The sequence below is a fragment of the Triturus cristatus genome, chromosome 6, assembly GCF_964204655.1.
Source record: "Triturus cristatus chromosome 6, aTriCri1.1, whole genome shotgun sequence".
Taxonomy (NCBI): domain Eukaryota; kingdom Metazoa; phylum Chordata; class Amphibia; order Caudata; family Salamandridae; genus Triturus; species Triturus cristatus.
The window spans coordinates 140390931-140416930 of record NC_140589.1 but is presented as its reverse complement, the minus strand read 5'-3'; the positions used below and the strand labels follow the sequence as shown (position 1 = coordinate 140416930).

Here is a 26000-nt window from a genome sequence, read left to right as displayed (position 1 = left end):
TCCACTGCTTACCTTTGTGAAGGATTTACCTGTTTATACAACATAAGACCATTTCCTGAGACCTTTTCACCTGAACCCTGTAGGAAGCTGAATATTTTATAGACGTCAAAATTAGTAGTGTAATCACCTAGTGTCTCCTTATTACAGGTTCCTTCCGAAAGTCACACTTCATTGCAATGCACCGACAGAATGGACTTCTTATTCACCCAGGTAGCGCAAGAAACATCATATGTTGCATTAGGAAGGGCAAGCACTAGCTCCCCACCCAACCCCAAAGTCAGGACCAGCCTGGCTCCTGGTACTGGGCTAATTCTGTCTCTTTGTCTTGCTACACTGGATGGGCAGCATGGAGAATACTGTACGGCAACAGTTATATAGCTGGGGTTCTCAGCACATGTGTTAGCCACATTCCAGGCCCTCTAACCTCATGAGAACAGGGGCAATCTCTCGTTCTTTCCTCATTGTGTTTTTAAACCCCGTCACTATGGATGGTTTGAAGAAACAGGATAAAGTGTTATCCTTGTCTCTTTGAGGTCCTGCAGAGGAAGAGGTTTGCTGGCAACTCTTGCTTCCAGGGACCATGAGGTATGCAATATTCTGCAAATAACATGCCACCTGAATACAAATGTCGCCTGCATTTGAAACTGTGGGACATTGATCAGGCCCCCTGACGCACGATAAAGTCCCAAAATGGGATCCATGCTAGAGTTCAGCTGAAATGTGATCCTTACCCATTGGCATTTTTAAGTAAGTTACAAATGAGAGAATATAAATATTAAACTGGGAACATGAACTGCATTTGTGCAGAAAACCCACATTTGTGAATTTAAGCAAAAATGTCTAAACAAAGATAAAACCTCACAATAATATGCATTCACTGCTAAAAGGTACGAAAAGCTAGAGAGCGCACAGGATATCGTTGAGGGGACAGTACCAATGGTCTAGGATTTCTTATCACCATGCATTATACATTCTCAGTGTCACTACTTACTCGGCTCGGACCGTAAAGTTTCTTCTTTTTCACAGGCAGCTCTTTAGCTTTATTGTCCGCTTTCTTAGATTCTAGAAAGAAAGAAAATGTATTTAAGACCGAAATACTATATTTCTTTTGCGAATGAATTAAGATGGTAGTTTTCAGCAACAAATCACATTTATTAAAATATATTCAGCTCTAATAATTTAAGCATTACAGTGCAGATAGAAATATTTGTGTACTTTGCGATAAACTACAGCTGAGATTAACGAATCACACTCAACTCTATTTGAACATTTGAAACACTATAGTCAAAGGAAGGCAAAACAAAATTAGATGAAGCCAATCATATGCCAAAGAGAGAAAGGCACTAGAAATGCAATTATAGACCTTGCGATTCAACAAATATTTGCAATCGAAGGGGCCGAGGGGGGAATACAGTCTGCCAACCAGAGGTCGGATGAAAAACACTGGATATTTAGAGAAACGTAGAACCTACCTCTTTGTAGCCTCTGTTACAATCTCTTGATTAGTGGCAATTATAATTCCTTTTGCAAATGTAGAAAACAAAAATAATATCAATATGTTTATGTTCTGGTTTTCTTTTTCTTCTTGCTAGTCGCCCAAGTATACCCTATTTAACATGATGATTTTATCCTTTCTAGAGAACACAACTGGTGCAGCATACAGAGAAAAAAGTGAAGGGTAAACAAGGATTGCAGGGGGAGCACAGCTTGGACAGTAAAATGGACACAGGCGCTTCACAATACTAGAATGTCTATTCTTCAAGGTTACATCAAAAACTTAGCTCAATTTGTCTTGGCTGCCTTTCAAGGGGTATATTGTTAACTTTTTTGCCTGTGCATTAAATACTGTCTGACACAAGCTTCAGAGGACTGTGTGGTTCCTCCTTCTTTCTGAAAGAGGCATACCTAGAGATATCAGTAGCAGCGGGTGGGCAGTGCAAGCACAATCCCATGCATCAGCCGTGCAAGGGCGGGGCATCGGACCCTTAAATCAAGTCAGAAGTACGAACATGTGCCTATATGCACACTCAAACAGATATTACACAGACTGTAATAATGGCTGTGTAGTTATGGTAACTTATCACTTTCAAGTGAAAAAGGAACGTGATGTCACAATGATGTCATGAATGATGCCATTTCTGATGTCATGAGACACCATGTCTGAGATCATGAGCATTGGATTGGGGGTGAGTTAGGATTGCTTGCTAACCATAACTGGCAAATGTCTGTGGTTTTCTGATTTTTTTAAATTGAATTGGTTTAGTTCAGGATGATATTTTGCCTGCAGTGCTGGGTGACAAAAGACATGGGGAAAAACAGTTATGCTAGTAACGCAACATGAACTTCCACAGCGCACAAATTATAATAGAGCAATGAGTATGTTGCAGAGTATGTGAGGCTTTGAATGACTATGTTGGTGGAAAGGGAAATAAATATATTAGGCAATCGTTAAATTGTATTTTTGTTCTGGGGATGTGATGTTATTTATTCACATTTGCATGATACTGTTGCACTTATGTGTATGAGTCTTGGTATAGTGAAGACGTGTGGTCATATCTTATTAATTACATATAAGACTATAGGATTGTTGTTTGTGTATTGTATTCTGCTACACGTTAACAATTTGTAACTTTGATACTATTAATTTCCCAAACGTAGCTGATTTTATTGACAGTATTGAGGGTGTGATATGTGAAACACTGTATAACATTCCAGCCAGAGCAGGTCAGTAGAAGGTGCCAAATCGACTGCAAATCAAAGAAAACAATAAAGTGCAAATATCCTTCATTACGAGGCAAATATCCATACAGCTGCTCTTTCAAATAAATACAGCTTGCCTTTCCAAAATGCAACTATTGCTCTATCCCAAATATTTTAGGACTGGAGTTAAAATAGTAAATTTGACATTCCAATGTCCGCCACATCCACTACAGCACTGAGGGCACAGTTCAGGGCAAGGAATATGAACCAGCGAATTTAATCTGGTAGCAGTGGCAGGCTAATGTTTAATATAAAGTTCAGACTTTTTCACCAGTATCACTGTGGAGTGGGTGGGAGAAAGAGGGCGTTGGATGGGGTGAAAAGCACGCCAGCTCCTACATGTAAAGTCTGTTGAGTGCTCCTTAACTGGGGACTTTTGCCTCCATGACCATATGTGAGCGTGGACGAGTGATTGATGGTTATCCATACAGCTGCTCTTTCAAATAAATATAGCCTGCCTTTCAAACAATGCAACTCTTTTGCAACCTCAAGGTACATCTTGGCTGCATGAAAAAAGAAGAAGGTTATTGCCTTTTTGGTACTACATAGACTAACCAACATCAAATATAAGTAATCTTGGAGATTAGCAAACAGAATTTGAGAGGTTATATTTCTATAAACAGAGGGGACATTAAAATGTATATATGTATGGGGCCTTTCTACAGCACATACCTAGCCAAAATGAAGTGGAGAGCTGTACAGGGGAGCATATATTCAACAGGTGATAGGAGATGTAGCTGATTTGAGGACGGTTAATGCATTGCAATGTTTTAAAAGAGGTGCGTCTTCAACTCTTTTCTAAATTGGAGCACCGTTGAGGCAGTCCTAATGGATACAGGTAAGTTGTCCCACAGCCTTGGTGCTCAGAAAAGGCTGGGTGCCCTGTTTTTTTCATTTTGCACTACTTAGTCTGCAGTCCGTGGTATCGTGGCTGCGGGTGTGCAGAGAACCACCAGAGAATGTGAGTTGGTCTATATAAATTATGAAGTTGGTTTTGACGACAGTGTGGGCTGGCAAGGGAAGCCAGGAGCCAGTTGCATTCTATCAGGCTAGGGGTGATGTGATCATATTTTCTTAAGGCCCTGATGAGATGTGCTGCAGCATGCAAGATGCCGTTAGGGGTGCCAGACTGGAGATGGGAGGCCATGGAGCAGAGAGTTACCAACATTCACCTGTGAGAGCTTGAACAGAAAAGCAGGACTGAAGGTGCTTCCTGGAGGAAAAGGTTTCACTTTCTTTAGAAGAGAGAGATGGTACCAGGCTGTCTGTTTTTTTGTCAATGTGTTACCTGAGGGTGTGGCTGGTGTCCAGGGTGATTGCACGTCACATGGCGTTGGGTGAAAGTTGGTGTTCGAAGCGGTCAAGGTTCATATCATTGAGCTAGGTTTGTAATGTTGCTTGATTGTTGTTCTTGGCAACTATCGGCAATTCTGTCTTGTTTGGGATGAGCTTCAGGTAGGACCTGGACATACAGCTCTGGATTATGTGCAGGCAGTGTTTGAGGCACTGGATGTCTTAGACTTTTAATAAGAGATGTGGATCATTGGTTAACAGGTGAATTTTCATTTGTTATTTGTGAGTAAAGCACAAAGCAGCTCCATGTAGAGGTTAAAGCTGACAGGAGCAGAATGGAAACTTGCGGGGGCTTTGTGGATACACAGTAAATAATTTAGAAGAAACTAGTGTGAGAGGGCAATATTCATGTTATGTTATTAGGATTTCTAAAGTGCAGCGAATATCCGGAGGCAACTTGGCACTAGCTAATAAGGCAGTGATAGACACACAGGGAAAAAAAAGAATTGGAAAGCTAAAGAGTGTTGTACAGCCAAAGTGTTCAGAAGTTTTCGGAAACCCAGTCATTTGGAGGCATTCTTAATATGCAGCGGAGGTGCATTCCATGCTTCATGAAACCAGAAATGCAGGTGATTAGGCTGCTAACCTGTGGAATGATGCTGGGATTGTGTTACTGTGTCATCATGACATCCGTCTACTTTCTTCTGAGACCTTGTTTCATCACCAACACCTTGATCCCGGTCACTGGTTCCTGAAGGAAAAATCATAAAAGGTCAACAGAGAATGCAGTATGTGTAGTAAAAGAAAATGTAGAATAGTTCTACATTAATCTTAACTATAAACGTTCTTCAAACAATGTACAAGCATGACTATCAAGTATGTGGTTATAGTAGAGATAATCATCGAGGTATCCCTTCCATCGACCAGTAGAAGTCCACTGACCAGACGCTTTCCTGCAATCTGCAATGTTGTATTAGCAGTATTAAGGCATTAACCTTTAACCACCTGATGCCACATCTCTACCCAAAGCAGCCCAACCCTAGGTTTGTGAGATGGCTTTTGGAGTGTCCGCAGTCATCAGATATTCAGGGGAAAAAACCTTTTTGTATATCCAGATTTCTGAACATACAACTATAGGATTGTATTAAGAACTGCCCACTAGGTTTTGTCAGCAAAATGCTATTACCCTATCGTTGTGTTGCTATGTTTGCTCTAAGTGGCCATGGGTATGCCCAGACGTAGGTACCCTGCACACTATGCCACTGTATTCAAGCTAGCCCAGCTGATGAGGTGTGCTTGTTTCAGGTCCAGGTGGGACCTGGCCTGACAGTTCGGGATGAACTTTTCCCATGAGGAACAGGGTCAAGACTGATTTGCATATGACTGGGTCCAACCTGGGGTAGCATAATGAGCAAAGAACAATGGATTAAACCCAAATCTGTGACGGGGTGAGTGGTTGAAAAGTTTCAGCACTCGGTCCATCATCTTGATGTATTTGCTATGTTTTCCTACGTGACCAAGGGTATGCCCAGATGTGGATCCCTTGCTTACTGTGCCACTGTATTCAAGCTAGCCTGGCTGATGAGGGGTGAAACCCCACAACCAGCCCCAAGATGCGTGTTTCCAGTCCAAGGAGGACCTGGCCTGACAGTTCAGGCTGGACTGTTCCCATGAGGATCAGGGTCAAGACTGATTTGCATATGGCTGGGTCCAAACTGGGGTGGCATAGTGAGCAAAAGAACGATGGATTAAACCCAGATCTGTGACTGAGGGCGAGTGGTTGAAAAGGTTCAGCACTCCGTCCATCATCTTGCTGTGTTTGCTATGTTTCCTAAGTGGCCAAGGGCATGCCCAGATGTGGGTCCCTTGCTTACTGTGTCACTGTATTCAAGCTAGCCTGGCTGATGAGGGGGTGAAACCCTGACACCGGGCCCAGGATGCTCGTTTTCCGTCCAGGGAGGACCTGGTTTGGCAGCCCATGAGGAACAGGGTCAAGACTGATTTGCGCATGGCTGGGTCCAAACTGGGGTGGCATAGTGAGCAAGATATCGATGGATTAAACCCGATATGTGACTGGGGGTGAGTGGTTGAAAAGTTTCAGCACTCCGTCCATCATCTTGTTGTGTTTGCAATGGCTTTTGGAGTGTCAGCAGTCATCAGATATTCAGGAAAAAAAAACTTTATGTAGATCAAGATCTCTAAAAATACGACCATAGTATTGTATTAATTAGTGGGTGTACTGCTCACTAGGTTTTGTCAGCAAAATGCTATTACCCTATTGAGAGAAGGTTTTACAACTGCCTGCACAGTGATGTAGGTAAGCTCCTGTTTAAACATTTATTCCAGTGTCCCCAAAGACAACAATCGGACATGGGGTACAAACTTGTAAGAGGAAAATGCTAAACTTCTCTGATGAAGGACATCGAAATAGCAGTGGACATTGGTCTGAGGTCATGTAGGCAAATGGCAACTGATCTTCTTGAACAAATGATGAGGTTTAAGTTTTCAGGGCATGCCCAATGGTCCTTGAGGAGAAAAGTACACCCTGCTGCACCTCTATTCACTTTTTTGTGAATTGCCAGTGCTCTCTTGATCTATGCATGAATGCATCTGTTGAGTTCTATGTGTCTGACTTCTTGTGTGGTCAAGAATAAATATACATTACATCCTGGCTAGTATCATACAAGCTCTTTTTTATTCTGGTCATGTACAGTGTCTATGGAGTGCATGATCATTCTCGATATCCAATTACTTAACATGCACACGGTAGGCAACAGAAAATGAAATACGTACTGATGACCTATTCAAGTCAACTATGGGTCATGTTTGGCATTGAAGCAATCTACCCCACCCTCCTACTTTAAAGTCCGCACTCTCAAACATTTGCCCTGCTTCACATAGCAGCTCTACTTCTGGTCGATTTTCACAGTGGGAACCGGAGAATCTAATTGAATATCAATCAGCATTTGTAGAGCGCAGCGCTGTCACCCCGAGGGGTATTTAGGTGCTGTAAATACAACGTCAGAATAAAGGTTAGAAAGGAGCAGAAAGAGGCAAAATAAAGGTCAGAAATTAGCACCAAAAAAAAGGCGAAATAAAGGTCAGATACAAGCAAAAAGAGGCAAAATAGGGGGCAGGAGCGAGCAGAGAAAAGGACAAAAAACAAGCAGAAACGAGTAGTGGAGGCACCAAACCGAAGGCAGCAGAGGGTAGCAGACAGAAGGCAAGCTGGTCAGGAGGAAAGTCGCAGGGGGAGCTGGCACGAAGACCTGCTCCAAAAGAGCCACATACCTCTGAGTTCTCCATTTTGTGGAAGTGCTTTACTGCCCACAAGCTTGCAGGGGGTAAGGAGATCTCATTTATTTCAAATAACATTAGGGTATCCCGAGTTATCCATAAATTCCCCATAAAAACTAGGGCTGTGCTGTGATCTTGAAAAATCTTCCTTTGAAATTTCAAAATGGCTTCAGCTACAGAGGCTGCAAATGATGTTTTTTAGATCTCTTTGTGTTTAGAGACTCAGAAAGCGGCGAGACGGGGCTGCGAGGAAAATGTATTGGTCTGACAATCATTCATACAAAAGAGAAACTGAAAAGCTATTTGGACAGGAAACCGAATATTCAAACCATTATCCCCCAGGTACTTTTGACTGGGAACTCCACAATGGGCACTGCAAGAACTATCACCAGAATCCCCATTTTTGGTATGCCTTTTTTTGAACTATGATGCCATTTTCTACATTTTGAGCCACACAGCTTTCTTGAGAACATTTGGCAAATGAATCATCCAAAAACCAAGTCCACACCTCCATTGCAACCCGACAGGGTGACATTTACAAGACAATGTTCAGGACCTAGCTGAAGATTTCAACCCATTTCCAAACTTGCCAAAGGTATATAGGCTCTCTGGGGAAAAACAAAGGTAATCCAGATACAAAGTATTTTAAAGGATTTTTCCCCCTAGGAATGTTTAATATTTTAATGAGTTCTCCATGTTGTGGAAGTGTTTTACTCCCTTTATCTAGCAGGAAGCCCTCCCTTCAGCAGGACCTTCATCAAATACATAAAAACTATGTTACAGAACGTGCCTTTCCATGTTCTGATACAAATCATGATTTTTGAGCCCCTTTTAAAAACATATTTTGTTTTTTTTTAACGTTTAGTTATGTCTAAAACGATTTGTATTTGTTCATTACAGTTGCACAGTAAACTAACCTGACCCCCCCATCCTCCTGTGCTGGGAGAATTCATAGCTTCAGGTAACCCACCTTAATGCCACGTCTTCCCAATTTAAGGACCCTCTGTTGGCCATCTTTTGTCTGTGAACAAGTCTCTACAGCAGCTTGGAGGAGTATGGAAGCAGCTAGGTAATTATAATAACAAGCAACTGTCTCCTAAGCTTGTTCTCAAACACTCATGCATACAAGCAAAATGGAACAAATTCATTATGTGTACTGCAACAAGCTGATGTAACTCTAAAAGAGAAGAGGCAAAGACATCTTTTGTAGAAGCCTACGACTAATGATCCACTGAGACACACATTTTCACAGTTATGCCCAAACCTCTCTCATCCAGGTTCATGTCGCAGCTTCTCGTTCTAGAAATGGTCTTTCACCGAATGAGACTTGGTACATAAACTATGTTCACTCCCTTCAGGAACATGAATGTTCATTCTCCCTTCCAGTTCCCTGGAGTATGCATGTCACAATTCTTCAGCCTGCACTGGTGGAACATGTAGGCAAAACAAAAACTGTCCTAGTCTACCCCAATCCTTCTGAAAATGTTTGCATCAAGAACTGGACACAATGTTATGGATAAAGACATGTGTACAAAGGTCAAACAATCAATGAGGTATGTCAATAAGATGCCTGCGAGTTGAATGCTCGCTACTGACAACTACTGAGACTAAGGTCATCAGCTCAAATAACTTGCCGATAGCAGTATCCTCATCTGATTTTGAGCTGGAGGATTGGCCACTGGAAGGAGAAAGCCTCTTTTCTAGATCATCCTTTGCTTTCAGTTCCATTTCTGAGTTTTGAAACCTGTCGGCAATGTATTTTCCTTCATGTTCCTCCTTAACCACTTCATCCTCCTCCTCCTCTTCCGGCTCTGATCCACCCCCTTTCATGTTAAATAGGCTTCCAGGTAGGTTTATCCGCTGGGGAGGCATATTCTGAAGAAAAAGTAAATGCACAATGTATTGTTGAGACAATCTTATTAAATATGCATTACACCACCGTGATTGCAGTGTTCATTTATGCTATTAGAGTTACCAATCCTACTATCTTGGAGGAATATGCCAAATAACCAGAGACTTTACAGACATATTTGCCCATGGCTTTAAAATATTTTACCTAGCCTTTTCACTCAAAGCCTAAAAAAGCTCTCCTGTTTAGGATTTTCTACTCTGAAGTGCAGTTCTTTTGGGTAAGGAAGTCATAAAATGCAAACTCAAAAATGTTTAAGCTATTTTATTTTTTAAATCAAATAGGTCTGTGCTTACATATATTCTCGCCCTCCATTTTAATAACCAAGTTACTTATTTTGAACACGTAAATAAGCTCATTCTAGCAGATAGTCGAAGGTTAAAAACTCAAGACCCAGTATGGAAGATCATTCTTACACAATAAACTCCATGTGCATATCAGAGACAACGAATTTATAAGGACTACATCTTTATTTAAGGGAGTTAAAGTACAGTTGGTACACAATAAGTGACAAAACAAACAAGAAGGAAATTACAGTCCAAGCAAGACTTACCTCATAACATCTGGATTTTAGTTCTCTTACTATGACTTTTTTTTAAAGTCTTCGGTCAATGAAACTAAGGTGGCAGATAGGATACTGCAATGTATTAAGTAAGGTTTTGCACATCTGCACTTTGTTCTAGTTTATCATTAGTCGCTCTACGAGTAAGACAGGGGAGAGGGGGCACAGTGGAATCAGCCCGGACTACTCAAAATCTGTCAAAAATATCACTAAGCTCAAACTTATTGTAATAACCTTAAAACTCACAACCTAAAAGTGGAATTCCAATGTAGGCAAAAATGATGGGTTCTGGGTGCTAAAGGACAGCTTTTCAAAACAACTGTCCGATGTACAGTTGAAACGTCCACTGGAGTTTCTCTAGTCAGTGACAAGTGTATACAAGAGACACAGTTTAAGTCATAGCTCCAAACTGGTCTAGAAAGTCAAATGTTCTAACAAGGTGACTCCTTTTAGCTGGGAATGGCGGAGCACCCAGCTATCAAACTTTAGGTGCCCATATCTTATAGACCAGTAATTGCTTAAATCTTCAGGTGGCCCAAACTTCTCTACTCTAATCCATTGGCGCAGGTCAGAATTAATAGGGTGCTTCAGAACCCTTTCCTAAATGCAGAAGTAGGATGGGCTTTGGCCTAGCCATAGAACCCCTAGCGCGGCTGATATGATGTGACACCCAATTAAGCAGCTGGACCTGAGAAGGAGGGGCAGAAGACGAATAACTGTATGCTGATGATATTCTGCTATATCTCTCACACTCCCAACAATCGGGCTCTCTGGTCCTTCACATCCTCGCATTATATGAAAAGGCATTAAGACTTCGTACTAACTCGTCCAAATCCTTACTACTCTTTTTTAAATGAGACATGAGACAAGGCCACCTGGAATGAGTCTATCACCATACACGGCTCACTTGTATCTACGCAGAGCGAGGCTTCACTTGGAACTTTATTATCACTTCACTCCAGACAAGAATGAAATAGGATCTCCAACGCTGGTAGCAACTCCCAGTCCACATCCTCGACATAATAGCCCTGTTCATAATGATGATCCTGCCCCAATTTTTATACACCCTAACTAAATGCTTAAACCGCTCCTTCCTCTGGGCTGGCGGAACCCCCCTGAATAGCCCTGAATAAATGTTACCAATAGACAATCGAGGTCTAGGCATGGCGGCTCTCCGTCGTTATTACTCGGTATTCCAAATCCTGGTAATAAATGACTGCTTATGCTGTGGGTGAGATGACCTGGACTACCGTACAGAGCTATCCCTCTTAGGCGTAGATCAAATAATGGGCCTTTTGTATGGAAAATTCAACACCCACCACCTTCCAGAACCCACCAGGATAGTGTTCCTAATCTGGCACTCAGCGCTGCCTATGATAGGATGGGACCAAAAACCTACAATGCAAACTTCATTATGTTAAGGGACATGGCTGTGGAACACAGTATGGATGGCCGGGTTTAAACAATGGGACAGAATTGGGATTACCAACCTGGGATATGTTTGGCAGGGTTCAAGCATAAAGTAATTCCAAGATCTCAAATCCCACTTCAGGCTCTCAAAAACCCAATTCCATAAATTCCTGCAATTACGACATATCCTGGTGAGTCAAACAATATTGCTTGACCTCCCCAAATACAACCCCCTAGAAGTCCTCATGAGATGGTTTGGGACAGGGGGAAACCTCCCATCTTTACCAGACGTTAATAATGCATGCTCCAAATACATTCCCAAACCTGCAGCAGAGATGGGAGAACTGGGTAGGTTGCCTGGCCGATGCATATTTAATTATATCGTAATATTGCCATTTCCTCATGTTGCCACCTCCTTCAACTGAAATATTTTTATGTAACATATCCTGTCCCCCATCCTTCTGGCAAGCTAATCTGATATCCAACCTGGTCTGCTTCCGGTGCTGTCACCAGAACGCATATTTCTTCCACACGATAAGGGCATGCCCCAAGATTGCTGAACTTTGAAAGACCATCGAGAAAACACTCACCTAGGTCCTGGCGACATAACTCGAACCAACCCCTAAAATAGCTCTTGCGGGGATCTTGGATGACCTGGAGGGACAAGAGTGGATCGAACCTTGGTGGGAATAACCACAGTCTTAGCTAAAAGGGACATCGCCCGTTGCTGGAAATCTCCACAAGCACCTACACTGCCAGCAAGGTGGGATGCTATGCACTGATGCCCGAAAGTGGAATAACAACTTACCTGGCTACAGGGTGCCCATGCAAACATGATAAAGTATGCAGGAAGTGGTCAAAATATTATTGGTTTTACAGCCAAAATATGACAAATGATTTGGGATTGTTTTATAGGGAGATACACGGGACGTGGTGTTGATGCACAGCTGATTTACAAATTGTCAACTGTAATGGTTTCCTATTTTTTTTTTTTAAACAATAAAATTTACTTATTACAAAAAAAAAAACCTTCAGGTGGCAAGGACACCCCTGGTACGGGACTCTCCATTCATACTGGAGCATTGAAATGAAATGCTAGATCCAGTCATGTTGTCAAAACCTGGTATCTCTATAACTGCAAGTGATAGAGAGATGGGGAGAGTAGTTGGCCTAACGGCTAGGGTGATCGACTTCGAATCTGGGGAAGCGGGTTCGAGTCTCAGCAATGACGCTGACCATCCTGTGATTCTGGGCACATCACTTAATCTCCCCATGCCTAACAAAAACGAATGTGTCCTCATGTAACGCAACTGCTGCTATGTAAAGCGCTCTGATACCCGATACCTTCGGGTCAAAGCAAAACCAAAGGGGATGATGGACGGAGTGTTGAACATTGCAAGCACTCACCCCCAGTCAACTGATCGGGCTTAATCCATCATCATTCTTTAGCTCACTCCGCTACCCCAGTTCAGACATGGACATATGCAAATCAGTCTGACCCTGTGCCTCATGGGAACAGTCCAGCCGAACTGCCAAGCCACGTCTTCCCTGGACCGGAAACAAGCATCCTGGGACCGGTTTTGGATTTATAACCCTCATCAGTCAGGCTATCTTGAACCCAGTGGCAAAGTGAGGAAGGGATCCACGTTTGGGCATACCCTACCAACTTAGGGCGAACAAAGCAAAACCAAAGGGGATGATGGACAGAGTGTTGAACATTGCAAGCCCTCACCCCCAGTCAACTGATCTGGGTTTAATCCATCACCGTTCTTTAGCCCACTCTGCCACCCCAGTTCAGACATGCCCATATGCAAATTAGTCTGACCCTGTGCCTCATGGGAACAGTCCAGCCCAAACAGTCAAGTCATGTCTTCCCTGGACCGGAAACAAGCATACAGGGACCGATTTTGGGTCAAGTTTGCGCTGTATAAAACTACGTAAAATAAAAAAAATAAAAAATGGTTCAACTAGTATTGGAATTATGATGAATGGTGTCAGCCAACATGACACCACCCTATGATCAAGGATTTCGAAACAAACTCCCACGTAATCCTGTTAAGAGTGAAAAAACAGTGATATAGGCCCCATGAAGACAAGAGTGCTATAGGGGAGGTCAAATCAATATGCAGCCTCACTGAAATCACAGTTCTGGAATGTCTACTGCAGGTCTCAACCCTATTGAGAAACAGATGTTTCTGGTTTCATTCAGGCTAGCTGACAGGCAAGGTTCTGGGCGGCACTGCTTCCTGAGAACACAGACAAAGGATTTAGTCAGTTGATACTTGCTTGTGCCACCTAATCAGGGGTAAACCTCCCAAATGCTGGCTGTAAAACCTATTTTCTTACACAGGAAAGATAAATTGTTAGGAAAACAGACAGAGACATGAGGTCGACAGATTAACAATGGGGGCCTATTTGAAAAGAAAATGCCCGTAGTCTTCTGGGCACATGTTCAAGACCAAGGGACACAAATTCTACATATCCCAGACAAGACTCTTGGATCCTATGCTAAGCGGAGCATCCAAGATAATTATGACAACCTAGAAAACGTCAGGCAGAAGATCAGCACACATTTGGTAATCATGAAATAAAAAAGGAAACATGATGAAGAAATGGACGATGACAATTACTAAAATACAGCATTGTGGAGCAGCAAAAACAGTGAGATCAGCATCAGCTAACAAATTTGAGGCACGCCGCTTCAAGCAAATAATGTTGCTGACCTTTGAAGATTGTTCTAATCTATTTTTCCATCAATATGGGTTCCTAGATTAACCTTAATTTCTTGTTCACCATTTGATATTATCTGTCACATTTTTAGATTGTCCAATGCTGAGTTATACAATAAGACATGGTGCACTCTGCACAAACTTGTGCAATGACACTTTAAAATAAATCTTCAAAAACTCTCCATTTGTGCACCTGTAACTATTATGAAAATAACTATTCAACACACAAACCTAACAACTCCAGTTTTTAGTGTAAGACTAAAAAATAGAGCTCTGTGTGTGCATCTCGTACAAGAAATACCCTGTGTTTGAGAGATCAAAGACCCTGTGTTTGAGAGATCAAACTCAGGACAAGAGTAGACAACGAGTCATTCATCAAAATCCATATCATCATTATTAGTTAAGAGTAATAGTGATAGGATTTCAACACCAATTCACATTGGCTTTAACACATTCAAAGTCACACATGAAGAGGGGGTTGTTCCTATAGAGATTGGAATACTTCTCCCCTTTTTCTGCATACAAGCAGGTAAAGCAGACATTAGTTTATTTGAGATACCTAATATTCGTCACATATCCCCTCTTGGTGTAGGGCAGGGATTTTCTCGGTCATGAAGAAACAACGTGGAGCCATCCTGGGCCATCGAGGCGTGAAACAGGTCGCCCTACAACACTCACAGTGAGGTTGTCACGGTCCTTAGATCCAAATTGGCAGCACTCACTTTTTCTTTTTATTCCTGTTAAAAGGGGCTACTTTATTCAAATTGGATGGGTACTTCTTATGAATTTTTAATCCACACAGCTCTTAATCTTCACTAACCATTCAATCACTCATCATTTCGGCATAAATAGAAGATCTCCGATAGTCTCCCTGTGGGCCCCATGTGCATTGCAGGGCCGGCCCGACGAGGAGCGAGCCCAATGATGAAGCATGACACCTCTTTGGGTGTGTGAAGGCATTATTTTCTGATCACTAGGATCCCCTCCTTCTGTAGGGTTCCAATCTCTATTTCCTAGCTTTTTCTATCTCTGTAGGAACAGCCCCCTCTTCATGTGTGACTATGATTAGATGGGGGCAGGGGTGCTGGACCTTAATTAGCTCCTAGTCCCCCTCTCTTGATTAACTTGAACACGCTCACTTCACAACCCAACGCTAAAAAGAAAGAAAAACAAAAATCTTACCCCTATCGCTCCAGTTTTCAGTTTAAACTTCTTTCCCCCTTTCATTGCACCAAACATGGGAAGAGCTAGTGTCTTGGGTTTCTCAGAAGCATCCCTTTTAAAGTGAACAAAGAAAGAAGTTAGAAAAAGGGAAATGATCAAACATAACTAGTGCATAATTAAGCAGGTCACTCAGATTAGAAGAATTTAAGCATCGTTCCAGTACAACGCTTGACAAGTGCTTCATAGAATAATTGCTCATTTATCACACTTGTCCCTAATCCTAACTTACTGGAAATCAGCAAACTGGGCAGAAGATTGGATAATCTATTCCTATAGTTTTAGAACAATATGTCAGTGGATTGGAATAACTGCAATTCCTCACTTTTCGGGAGAGTTGTTAATAAAAACCAAATGACAACCCCACAAACTAACGCATTACCAAAGGCATTACCTTTCACCTGAAGTTAAAGTGAACCTAATAATGTTAACAAACTACTAACACTGTTCTCTTATGTACACTACTAAGGCCCTGAAGTACATATCCCAGGAGTAAAAACTCCCTCGAACAGGCAGCCATGATGCCCGTTACACGCTACAGTGACCAGCCCGCCTAAGCTGCAAGCCTGCCCACACTTACTGAGGCTTCAGCTCAGGCAACGAGGTCGGCTTCACCATCTTGACCAAGACCTCCAGCCTCTGCTGCTCCTTCTTCAGCTCGGAAGAACGTATGTGCAGCTTCTTCCGCGTCACACTGTCCAGCGCTTCGCCAGACCTTATTTCCTTCATAAATGCATCCAGAGAATCTTGGGCGGCAGACAGGGACTGACCTGAGGAATAAAGCAATGTTGATCACCTTGCGGTGTATGCCCAGATCGCAGTAAACGGTGCTCTATAGCCCTGATTCTGAGTTTGTCAGAGCAATAGGTGCTATTTATTGCATCTGATAAATAACTTTACTATGTGGTACGTTATTTATTGAGAGCGATTAACAGTACTATTCCAGGTTTTGGAGGACTAACATGCTGATTTTTGTGCTTAATGCACCACAATACACCTGGTACCGTAAAAAACATGCATTTTTAAACTGTGTAAATTCTGGCAGGTTTGAGCTGCTGGAATTTAACACAGAATGAGGTATTTAACTCACCCAGCAATCACCAGGTGAAATAAATGACACCCAATTCCATCTCCAGAGCAAACATAGGTTTGTAGAAGTGTTGGAAAACTCCAACCAAGTGGGAATCGGGACACAAGTCTCCAGGACACAGAGATGCAAAAGGTGGATTCCTCTGAACGTAATGCAAGCTTTATAACATGTGGAGCTCTGGCACTTCCCAGATCCGAGACTTAAAGTATTCAAATGTGCCATGCATCTCTCATCTAATGTGTTCAATCTCACTCAACTGCCTCTTTGTCCAGAAGAACAGTTTCAAGGATCTGGGACAGCATGCCCCAGGAGACTGGAGGCACACAGCAAGCATCTCTCCATTTCATCTTTTTAAATGCAGTTAATTGTCACTGTTGGGCTGAAGCCACCCTTGTCTCAGTGAAAAAGAGTTCTCATTAATCTAACCAAGAAGAGCATGAGTTTAATTATTGTTAGTTTCTTCATTAATTCTTATCAGTTAAACTTTAAAGGAATTATTAAGGCTCTACAAATCTTACCTCAGAGAGGTATGCACTTCCCGCAGAACTAATTCTGTATTGCATGCTTCAAATGTCAAAGTGGAGTACCTTGAAGTCAGGTAATAGTAACACGTGTAATGACAGTTCAACAAATTAGGTTGCTATATTCAATATTATCATTAATCAAGGAATCGTTTTTTTCAGGTATTTTGTATATGATTGAAGGTAGCAAGAATATGGAAAAATGTAGCAGTATGCCATTCCGACATCTCTCTGCAACTCTCCAGGGTGTGTAGCTCCACAAGAATTCTCCTACATTAGCTGTACATGAGAACAATATTTAAAGCAACTCAGTGTAGAAATGAGGCGGGCGACCCTGTGTGGGCAAAAAGCTGAACACCTCTAGGCTCCTAGGTAAATAACAGTTTCAGAATAAACAAATCTGCATGTAACAAGCATTATATAAAATAAAGGAGAGAATCAGAAAAGCGAGGACAGCCAGGGAAGGGTCTGGTTCAAACTCAAGTAGGAATGGTACATCCTATGGGAATAAACTGGACAATAAACATCATCCAAATATGGAGGGTGTGTTGGCCTCCTGAGACATAAGATCAAGGCTTAAGAAAGAGTGGTTATGGGCCAGCCATTGGGAAGTGGGCACGTTAGATGCAAGTGTGGCAGGCTTTATCTGTGCCCACCATATTTCTTTGGAAGTCCTTTCTGTAAGATATAGGAGTCCCAGTGTTTGTAGTCTTAGAAAGATATGTCATACAGCTTAGACACGAGACTTCCTGAAGATCCTATTGGATGTATTTTGTAGTCAATTCATGCAGCTATTGATGTGTCTCTCAAGTGGTCTTTTGTGTGCCTATTGATATTTAGCAACAACCGAGCCAGAATGCAAAATGGACGTCTTACCTAGGAGTGTGCACTCTTGGCCGGTTCTAACAAACATGGAGTTCCATAGACCAAGAGTGTGTGAGAAGAGAACAAGTTTGCCTCATGTTAAGGCAGCAAGCAGATACTACAGAGTCAGTGGGCCTTTCGCTCACCAAGTCTTGCACCTACTGCCCTTCCACTCAGCTAGCTGTGTTGGGACGAACGTCCCATTAATGGATTGGTGAAGCTCTGCCATCCTGTCTTTAAAGCCAAGTGCATTCACCGCACTGAGATCGACAATCTGAGCGAGAGTGTCTATTAAGTTTTTGCTGAGTGTATTTGGTGATGGACAGTGGCTGCAGCAAGATTCCAAATTAACAAGTTTCTTTTACCTGTAAACCTATCGGGAGGCTGCCTACAGAATCCTCCCTTGTAAGAGGCTGGTTCAGTCTGCATAAACAGGATCCTTGGCCATCCAATACGAAAGATGCCTGCTGTTTGAATGGGCATGTGTGAATTCAGAATGAAGTGTTTAGTGCTGGGTCTATTGTACTTCATATGCGTGTGCTGCACAAGCTGGTGATCTCCATATCGTGCGTGCAAGCCTGCCAATCCAATCTCCGTCCCCTTCCCTTAAATCTGTAACCTGTTGGGTGGGAGAGGTATCTAGCACTTTGCCTTTGTTCCTAATGCCTGGACCAAAGTCAATCCTTCCCCATTTCTGAGTTGTAGCCATCTCACTTGGCAAAAGCAAAGAGCAAGGCGCCAGAGAGAGGCTAATACACACTACACAGAGGGGACCGGCTAATCTGGGTGGACACTTGTAGGTAACCCACAAAATTTGGCCAGGGACAGAATGTAGGATTGGAGGAGCCCACAAAATTTCTAAAGCGCCATGCCATCCCAAAGGTTCTGGCGTGAAGGCTCAACCACTAGAGGGGTATATGTACTGGCCCCTTCAGACAGCACTTGGTTAATTTTCACTGACCTGACACTAAGGAGACTTCCGCACTTGTGTCACAAAGAAAGACAATAGAACAGTAGCGTCACCCTGCTTCCCTGTCATTCTCGCTCCAGGTCTTGGCAACATCTGGGAGAGCTTGCAGAGTCAGCCTGCAGCTGTGAGCTGTCAAGAGAAGAAAGAGTCACCTTTGCAAAGGAGCAGGACTGCATGTGCCAGGAGTGACCAGATTCAGGGGGAAATCTGCATAAGGCCCAGCTTACTGATTAGACCTGAATGAGGACAGCTTGACAGCTACGATGTCACCACTATTAAGCAGCCGTGGTAGAAGCTGAAGTTCTATCTGGGTTGTGGAAATGCTCTGTTACCTTCAAAGAGAAGGGTGTACTTGTTGCACTCTGCCCAGACTTTTCCTTTTTCATCTCCAGTCATGCAGGTCAGATGAGGTCACCCTGATTCTGGGACCATTGAGACAAATGTTCTAGAGCATATGGTTTCAGAGATCTCAATTTTAGAGATCGCATCAGCTGGAGCTATGGTTAAGACTGACTCTAAACTTTCCAATAACCAGTGTCTACTCGTGTCAACAAAGGTTATTATGAGTGCTACGTGTCTTGAGTGTTTAATCACCACAATAGAATTGTATGGCAGCTTACATGTATTCAAACAGAACCAGCCCAATATTTTCCACTTTCCCCCCCAACACTGGTCAAAGATCATAGCCAGGGGAACAGATCACTTGACTCCAGTGACTAACCAGTGCCCCTAAAACTATTCACTGAGGCGCCACGTTTGAATCAGAGTATCCTTTGAATAGCACCTATTGCAGAGGAGGTATAAAGATGCTGAGCATAAGCTGCTTTTGATTTGAATAGTTAAAGTTTTCTTTTATTTTTACTTACTATCCACATGCTTCAGCAACACAGAGAGGAGATGAATACAAATGGTTCAAGGGTATATTTATGCATTATGTAGAAGTTGTTTGGGATGGTTTCATGCCCAGTAGTGTATTTTAGCCCTAGCAGCTCCTTCAGCAGTTCTTGATGAGCATCTCAGAGTCCACGGACCCTGCTCCTTTGGGCTGGTAAACACTGAGTTTATAGCCGCCTCTTTAATTCTGGAGAAAGAAAGTGGAGCCAATCGGGAATCCCATTAATACTTCAGGGTTTTATCCTCACCCATACGTTTTGCCTACAGGACATCGAGGAGTTAACCTGTTTTCACTTGCCTGAAAAAAAGAAGGAAGGTAAGTCACTGTTTCGGTGTCTTCTTGCTGCTGTGCAATGATTGCAGGTTTTCGAGGGAGTAAGGACGTCAGACTTCTGTACTCTAGAATACCATCTTCTCCTTTGATTGGTTTTCTGGTAAAGCAGGGGTGAAGCATGCTCTAAGTCTCATGGGGGCTAATTCCAACTATCACACCTCCACAGATCCCCATACCTTCATTATAGGTCTCATCCCTTTCTTGTAAACATTTCTTGTTCTCTTCTGTGCAATAGGCGATGCAACTTGGTTCTGCAAATTTCAATCAGATGCAGGCGAGTGACGGAAAATCTATTGTCCCCTTCCAGAATGCCCCAAATGTTGGGGTTGCGGCTCCCTTTACATCCAGTGCACACCGCTGACTCTTCTCCACAAGGACGGGTTCATCTAATGCCGGCATCAGGAGTGTTCTATGACAGAGGTGGCAATGCAGCAGGGAAATGGGTGGCATGCGTGCACTGAATAGGAATGGTAAGCCCCTACATCACCTGGAGTAAGCCTTGATTGAGTTACTCTGCTAAAAATAAAAAATACTTGTCTGCCCAATTGGTGAACGCCTTTATTGTGGGCCTAAGATACCAGTGAGCAATAACAATACCCATATGGGATGCTGACAAGTAATCTCCGAGTGCCCTTGAACCTCAGGAAAAGGCCTCACATGTGGTGAGGGAATGAACCCACTCTCCATGCAGTTTCTGAATTTCAAAGTTTGCTTTTGATATAGTAACAAATGGCAAGGGAAATGCCTTTCCTCTCACGCTGGAAGTCCCCATTAACAAATGTCTCTAAAACTCCCTTCATCAAATGATCATGATAATCACAACGAGCAAATTATTCTCATATCTTGGAGCAAAGGTTATAAATACAATACCCTTGCCCACATGCCATTCTACTGCCAACTGACTCTGGAATATCATTATGAAAAAAGAAATGCCATTTGGAGAACAGCATTCCACACTAACTTCAGTCCTAACTCTAGCTGAAGTGGCTTCACCCATGTCCAACGGCGAAGTCACATATACATCTTACAGAGCCCTCTTCCTAATTGCATGACTTGTTCAAAGATAATCCTGGCCCATTCTAACTCCACACATAAAAACATTAGGCAGTCTTTACATGATCGTCATCATTTGCCAGGTCCCCTGTCCCGCATTAAAGCATTTAAACCTAGACACAGTTGCTTTTTCTTTTCAACCCTGTCTTTTGGACATGTTTTTGCTAGCAATGTACAACCAGGTCATTCTATATCTCACAAAAATACAGATCAGCTTTCTAAATCCACCTTGGAGTGTAATGTGAAAGTACCACATAGGAGCTTGCCATTGTCAAGTTGCGGATGGACACATTTAACAGTGGCACCATATACTAGACCATTAGATCTACAAAATAATCACAGACCTGTTCTAGAGGGCTTCAGCTTCTCGCTTATTCCAGCCAGTTCGTACTTCACCTCATTAAGCTTAGACACCTACAGGGTAAGAAAGACTTCATTAGTGAACAGCTTTAAGTCTTTTCGAAGTCTCTGTTTAAAGGAGACACAGCACTTACAGAACTAGGGTGCTCCCATCAGACGAACGAGGTATGTTGGCAGAAAAAGAGATTCTGAAATTTACTAGCATGATTAGAATGAGAGGGATCAGAGAGTAAAATCGCTTAGGAACTACATGCGTAATTCCTTCAGGCCTCTTTTTGTTTTTGTGCACTGCACCTGTTGACATGAACTTGTAATTTCAGCAAGAGGACCAGAAGACAAAGAATAAAAGGAAATGAATGAGCAACACGCATGGAACTGGGAACTCAAGAGTTCTGCCATTAGCAGTATGAAAAAGAAAGTAGCACTCTGGCAAGAAAGGTCCTTAGTGAAAGGAGCAGCTCCTACTTACTTCTACACATTACATGTAAAGCACAGGTATGTGACAATGCAAGCAAGTTCCACATGCTTAATAATAATGCCTTTGGGTATCCTTGAGCCAAAGAGGAGGAGGATGCAGGGGAGTACGCAAGGGCAGGGAGTGCTACAGTCAAGAGTCAAAGGCGAAGGAGGAAGGACAGAGGGAGCAGGATCAGCAAGAGCAGCGTGTTATCTCAGGCACTGCCCTCTCTTTTGGCAGTGCCTCCATAGTACAGCCCCATGGTTGCCACCTGCCGGTGGCTGCTTCCTCTAAACATGCCTGATCCATGGGATTGAGAGTTCAGGGAGTTTATGTGGGAATAGAAGACCATTAGACAAGAGAATACTTTTAGATCCAGTGGCCCATGCGATAAAACTATGAAATCACCTGCTGGTAAGTTCAAACGACAATGGCCTACATGTTTTCTAATGCTGTGGTTAGTAGCACACCACTGGACCAGTCACAAGGGCATGTGGTTCGACTGGTGACGAGGGACAGAATGCCAATGGAGTAAATGTACAGAACCTATCTTGATGGGCACTTATTGAAAACAAGCAGCTGTTGCATACCTCTTTCACTTACCCCTGAACTGGAATGTTCAAAATGTGCCTTTGAACTATAATAACAAGGCACAATACATTGTACCCCACAGCTAAATGCATTAACTAACAAAGTATGCAAACCAAGGTAGCCATCCTCTGAATCTTCTGTCAGTTGACATATTGTGATCTAATGGAAAACAGTATAAATAAATGAATACCCTTGGGCCCACCAGTGGGAAGCTTGTACTTACTGTACATGTGTCTTACCAGCGTGTCGTACGTTTCTGGCTTCTCCTCTATGCGCCCTGCTTTCTTCATTCTGTCAATGCGTTTCTTCTCAACGGCACCTGTGCGGTCTAGAAAGGTGTCGTCATCGCTGTCATAGAAGTCCTCATCCTCCCAGTTCTTAGTCTTCCTTTTCCGTGATACTATAGGAAGAGAAGAAACAAACACAAAAATGAAATGTAGCTGAACATACGCACAGTCATACATGTTTGTCATATCAGGTATAGGTAGTCCTCCTGAAAGAAAATGTGCCCTGCTGATAGAGTCTCATTCAAGACGAAAGGCTTTCAGGGCGCTCCCTGCTCTACTAAGAGCCTCCACAAGAAACACCCGGGCTCCCTGTGCTCATGAACTAGTGCCAAGGCTTCCTTTGTGTCGAGGATATAGCACTGCAGCACCTGTACCTTGTTACCCAGAGGACAGACCGCGTTAGGGAGCAGATGTCAGGCATCTAGTCAACAGTTCAAAGAGGCAGTAGGGGCTGCATCTGCTTAATCCTCATGGGTAAGAAAAAGAACTTTGTGCATGCCTTGACTGGAGGCCAGTGCAGATATAGGAGCTACTGAAATAATAGAGTTTTTTGTCAAACACGAAGCAAGTAGCATCGTTTTTGTGAGTCTTGTAGCTTTAATACGGTTTCGGCCACATAACCATTGCTTGAGCCATAAAGATGGGAGATGTAGCAATGGGGAAGTCATAAGCAGTGCAATATCTGTGTTAGACTATCACTAAGGCAGCAGTAGAAATGGAAAACCCACACAATCCCCCATTATTGTGGTCTATGTTGAAAAAAGCCAATTTCAAACTGCTGTTACAACAGACGACACTCCAGCTCCAAGAAATGTGTGAATGGTGGTCGCAAAAGCAATCCCAAATATATAGATCCTGGTTTGTCTGGGGCACGCAACATTATTCTAAAGACAGTATTATTCTTGTAAATAGAAAATTATAAGATTTATTCTAACATAACATTTAAAGATACAATAACTATTTGTGTTAGTACTGACTTTCTGGTGGTGTTGAAATCGAAGATTGATTACAGAATTTCTCTCAAGAAGCACAACGATACACGTGGATAGAGATCAATGAAAAGGTAAGCATTATAATCATCTTGGCCGAAGAGAGGTATCTCTGTCTTTGATGGATTAAGGCAAAATGAGTTGGCTCATGATCAGTTCTAGACAGTGCCAGAGTGATCGGTGATTTGCTGCAGGACCAAGCGGAGGCACTACAATTCCTCAGTCATTTAGGAATTTTGAGATTCAAGTGTACAGTAGTGATGTCTCGTGAGTTTTGCACTGGGGCATGGTCAGATCACTTTGTACTCTGCTATTCACACTCGGTGAGAGCCTGCTAGTGCATTTCACTAGACAGATTGTTAAGATTCTAGAGAGCAACAGATGCCATAAGCATAGCAACATAAAAGAAACCAAACAGAACCACAACTGAAGCCAAAAGAGGAATCAGCTAAGAGACAGCCTCCATGATCCGGTCCGGTAATAGAAGACATAATGAAAAAGTTGCACAAATCGCAGAACCCGACCGTTGACACAGTGTTTGAAAGTTCATAATCAATATAAATAGCATCCCCTTAGTCACTGAGTACTAACTAGGTAGAGAGCTTGGTGAGCTATCCAATTCCAGCAGAGATCTGTGTTTTTCTAACAAATGACTTCTTTATTGAGTGTTGATTGTGCCATACTTGATTTCATAACCCCTGCCACCTCTCTGAGAGCTGTACCTGGGTACCCCAACAGTCAAGGCGTAAATAGGAGCCTGTGACAATTTCTGGCTGTCCAAAATTACCCGTGGCTCTGCAAAACCTGTGTTAAACAGTAGAAATACTCAGTAACCAACTTCTACCCCATTAGTCAGAAAAAAGGCTGGATGTGGAATCAACGTGTTTGCCTCCAGCAGTTAAAACTCTAGTCTATGGAAATCTGCATCCCAGCACATCCACTGTTGCCACCATCATATGCTTTATGAAAATACCCAAATCCTAAGCGATTACTACCCTACCTCATGCATCATTGTTATGAAGTCAAGGACAAGTCAATGCCCACAGCCATCCTGCTCAAGAGTTCCTCTATTGTCCTCCTGTTCCCAGAGTGTTCTTGAAAAACCAGGACACTAACATTGCTAATCTAGGCTTGGAAATCTGTCAATCAGCTGCAGAGTGATACTCTGGTTCCTGGGTGGTCTATGTACTGCTAACTCTACTAAAGCAGGATAGTAATCCTCCTCTCTGGTACAATAGCAATACTAACGTTCATTCTGCTCCAAATAATCCCAGTGAATATACGCGGATACTAGTCTCCTAATACATTCATGTTATAAGACAGACAAAACGTGGGTATTTGCCTCCCTTCGGACAGGAATGCGCTTGTATTATAATAGTCCATGCACTAACCCATCTACTTACATAGCAGCATTGTGATTTATGCGTAAACATGCATACAAACGTTTTTCCACCTACTGTGCTAGTCAAGTATAAAATAAGCCCGGGTACAAACCTGCCTCTTGGCGTAGTAATCCTCGCATGTCCAGTATCCGACAGGCTTCCAGTGCACACAGAGCCATAGCCTCTTTTTTCTTTCCAGAAAGCGTGGCCTCTGCGATCAACTGGTTCCCCAGTGAATCATTTACAGGCAACCTGCACAGCACAAAGAAAGAGAGAAAATATCACACTTCGGTATCAGACGCTCCCTCTTAAAGTAGAATTGAACTGAATCCTGACCCCAGCTTAAGTCGCAGGAAGTACAGGAGCTGGCAGATAGAGCTCTATAGGTTATCAAAGGTCAATGGACCAGAAGAACTAATGTGGGTTCTGCACCATAAACAATTCTTCATGATGTCATTGCTTACATTGTATTGTAATTGCATTTATATAGCGCTTACTACCCCAAACGTCGCATTGAAGCGCGTTTTCGGCAAGTAGTGCGCAACTCTGGAACCCATGAAGGATGAGTGATGAATTAGTATAGTGAAATATGGAAGTAATTTGAGTGCAGCAATGCTGGTAAGAACGGTTTCTTTCCTCACAAAGTCTCAGCTAATAAACACTACTCCTCCAGCTCAAGCTGAAGCCCGTACAGGAGTGCAGTATTGTGAATCACCGAGCACCTCAGCTGAGAAAGCCGGAGGTGCAGTAGGGAGGAGCCAAATCCCTCACATGGCTAGATCTTTCCCTACTATTACCTCAATATCACGTTTCTGGAGAGCCAGGTTGTGATATGGTTGAATTGTGAACGCTCGACCTGCGTCCGCTGTAACACGAGGATATGAGGACGATCCTCACTTAAAGATAAAGGCTACGCATTTTCTGACTTTCTTTTCTTGTGATATGGTAGGAGCCTTATCTGTTGAAGCAGATGTCTATTGGACTTGTCAGGGGTCATTCTTTGAGGCCTTCCCGGAGGGCTTTTTAA

The 26000-nt window shown here is 42.8% G+C and overlaps 1 protein-coding gene across 1 annotated transcript in view; it reads right to left on the bottom strand.

Moving 5' to 3' along the window:
- Positions 1 to 26000, bottom strand: part of SLC4A1AP (solute carrier family 4 member 1 adaptor protein) — a 92674-nt gene that overhangs the window by 43494 nt on the left and 23180 nt on the right. Inside the window, exons 5-12 of the mRNA XM_085610352.1 lie at positions 25086 to 25225; positions 22555 to 22715; positions 21252 to 21321; positions 15762 to 15951; positions 15143 to 15236; positions 8985 to 9225; positions 4700 to 4804; positions 992 to 1062 (exon numbers count right to left, since the gene is read on the bottom strand). Coding sequence (XP_085466478.1) covers positions 992 to 1062; positions 4700 to 4804; positions 8985 to 9225; positions 15143 to 15236; positions 15762 to 15951; positions 21252 to 21321; positions 22555 to 22715; positions 25086 to 25225 — 1072 coding nt within the window. The remainder of the gene's footprint in view (positions 1 to 991; positions 1063 to 4699; positions 4805 to 8984; positions 9226 to 15142; positions 15237 to 15761; positions 15952 to 21251; positions 21322 to 22554; positions 22716 to 25085; positions 25226 to 26000) is intronic.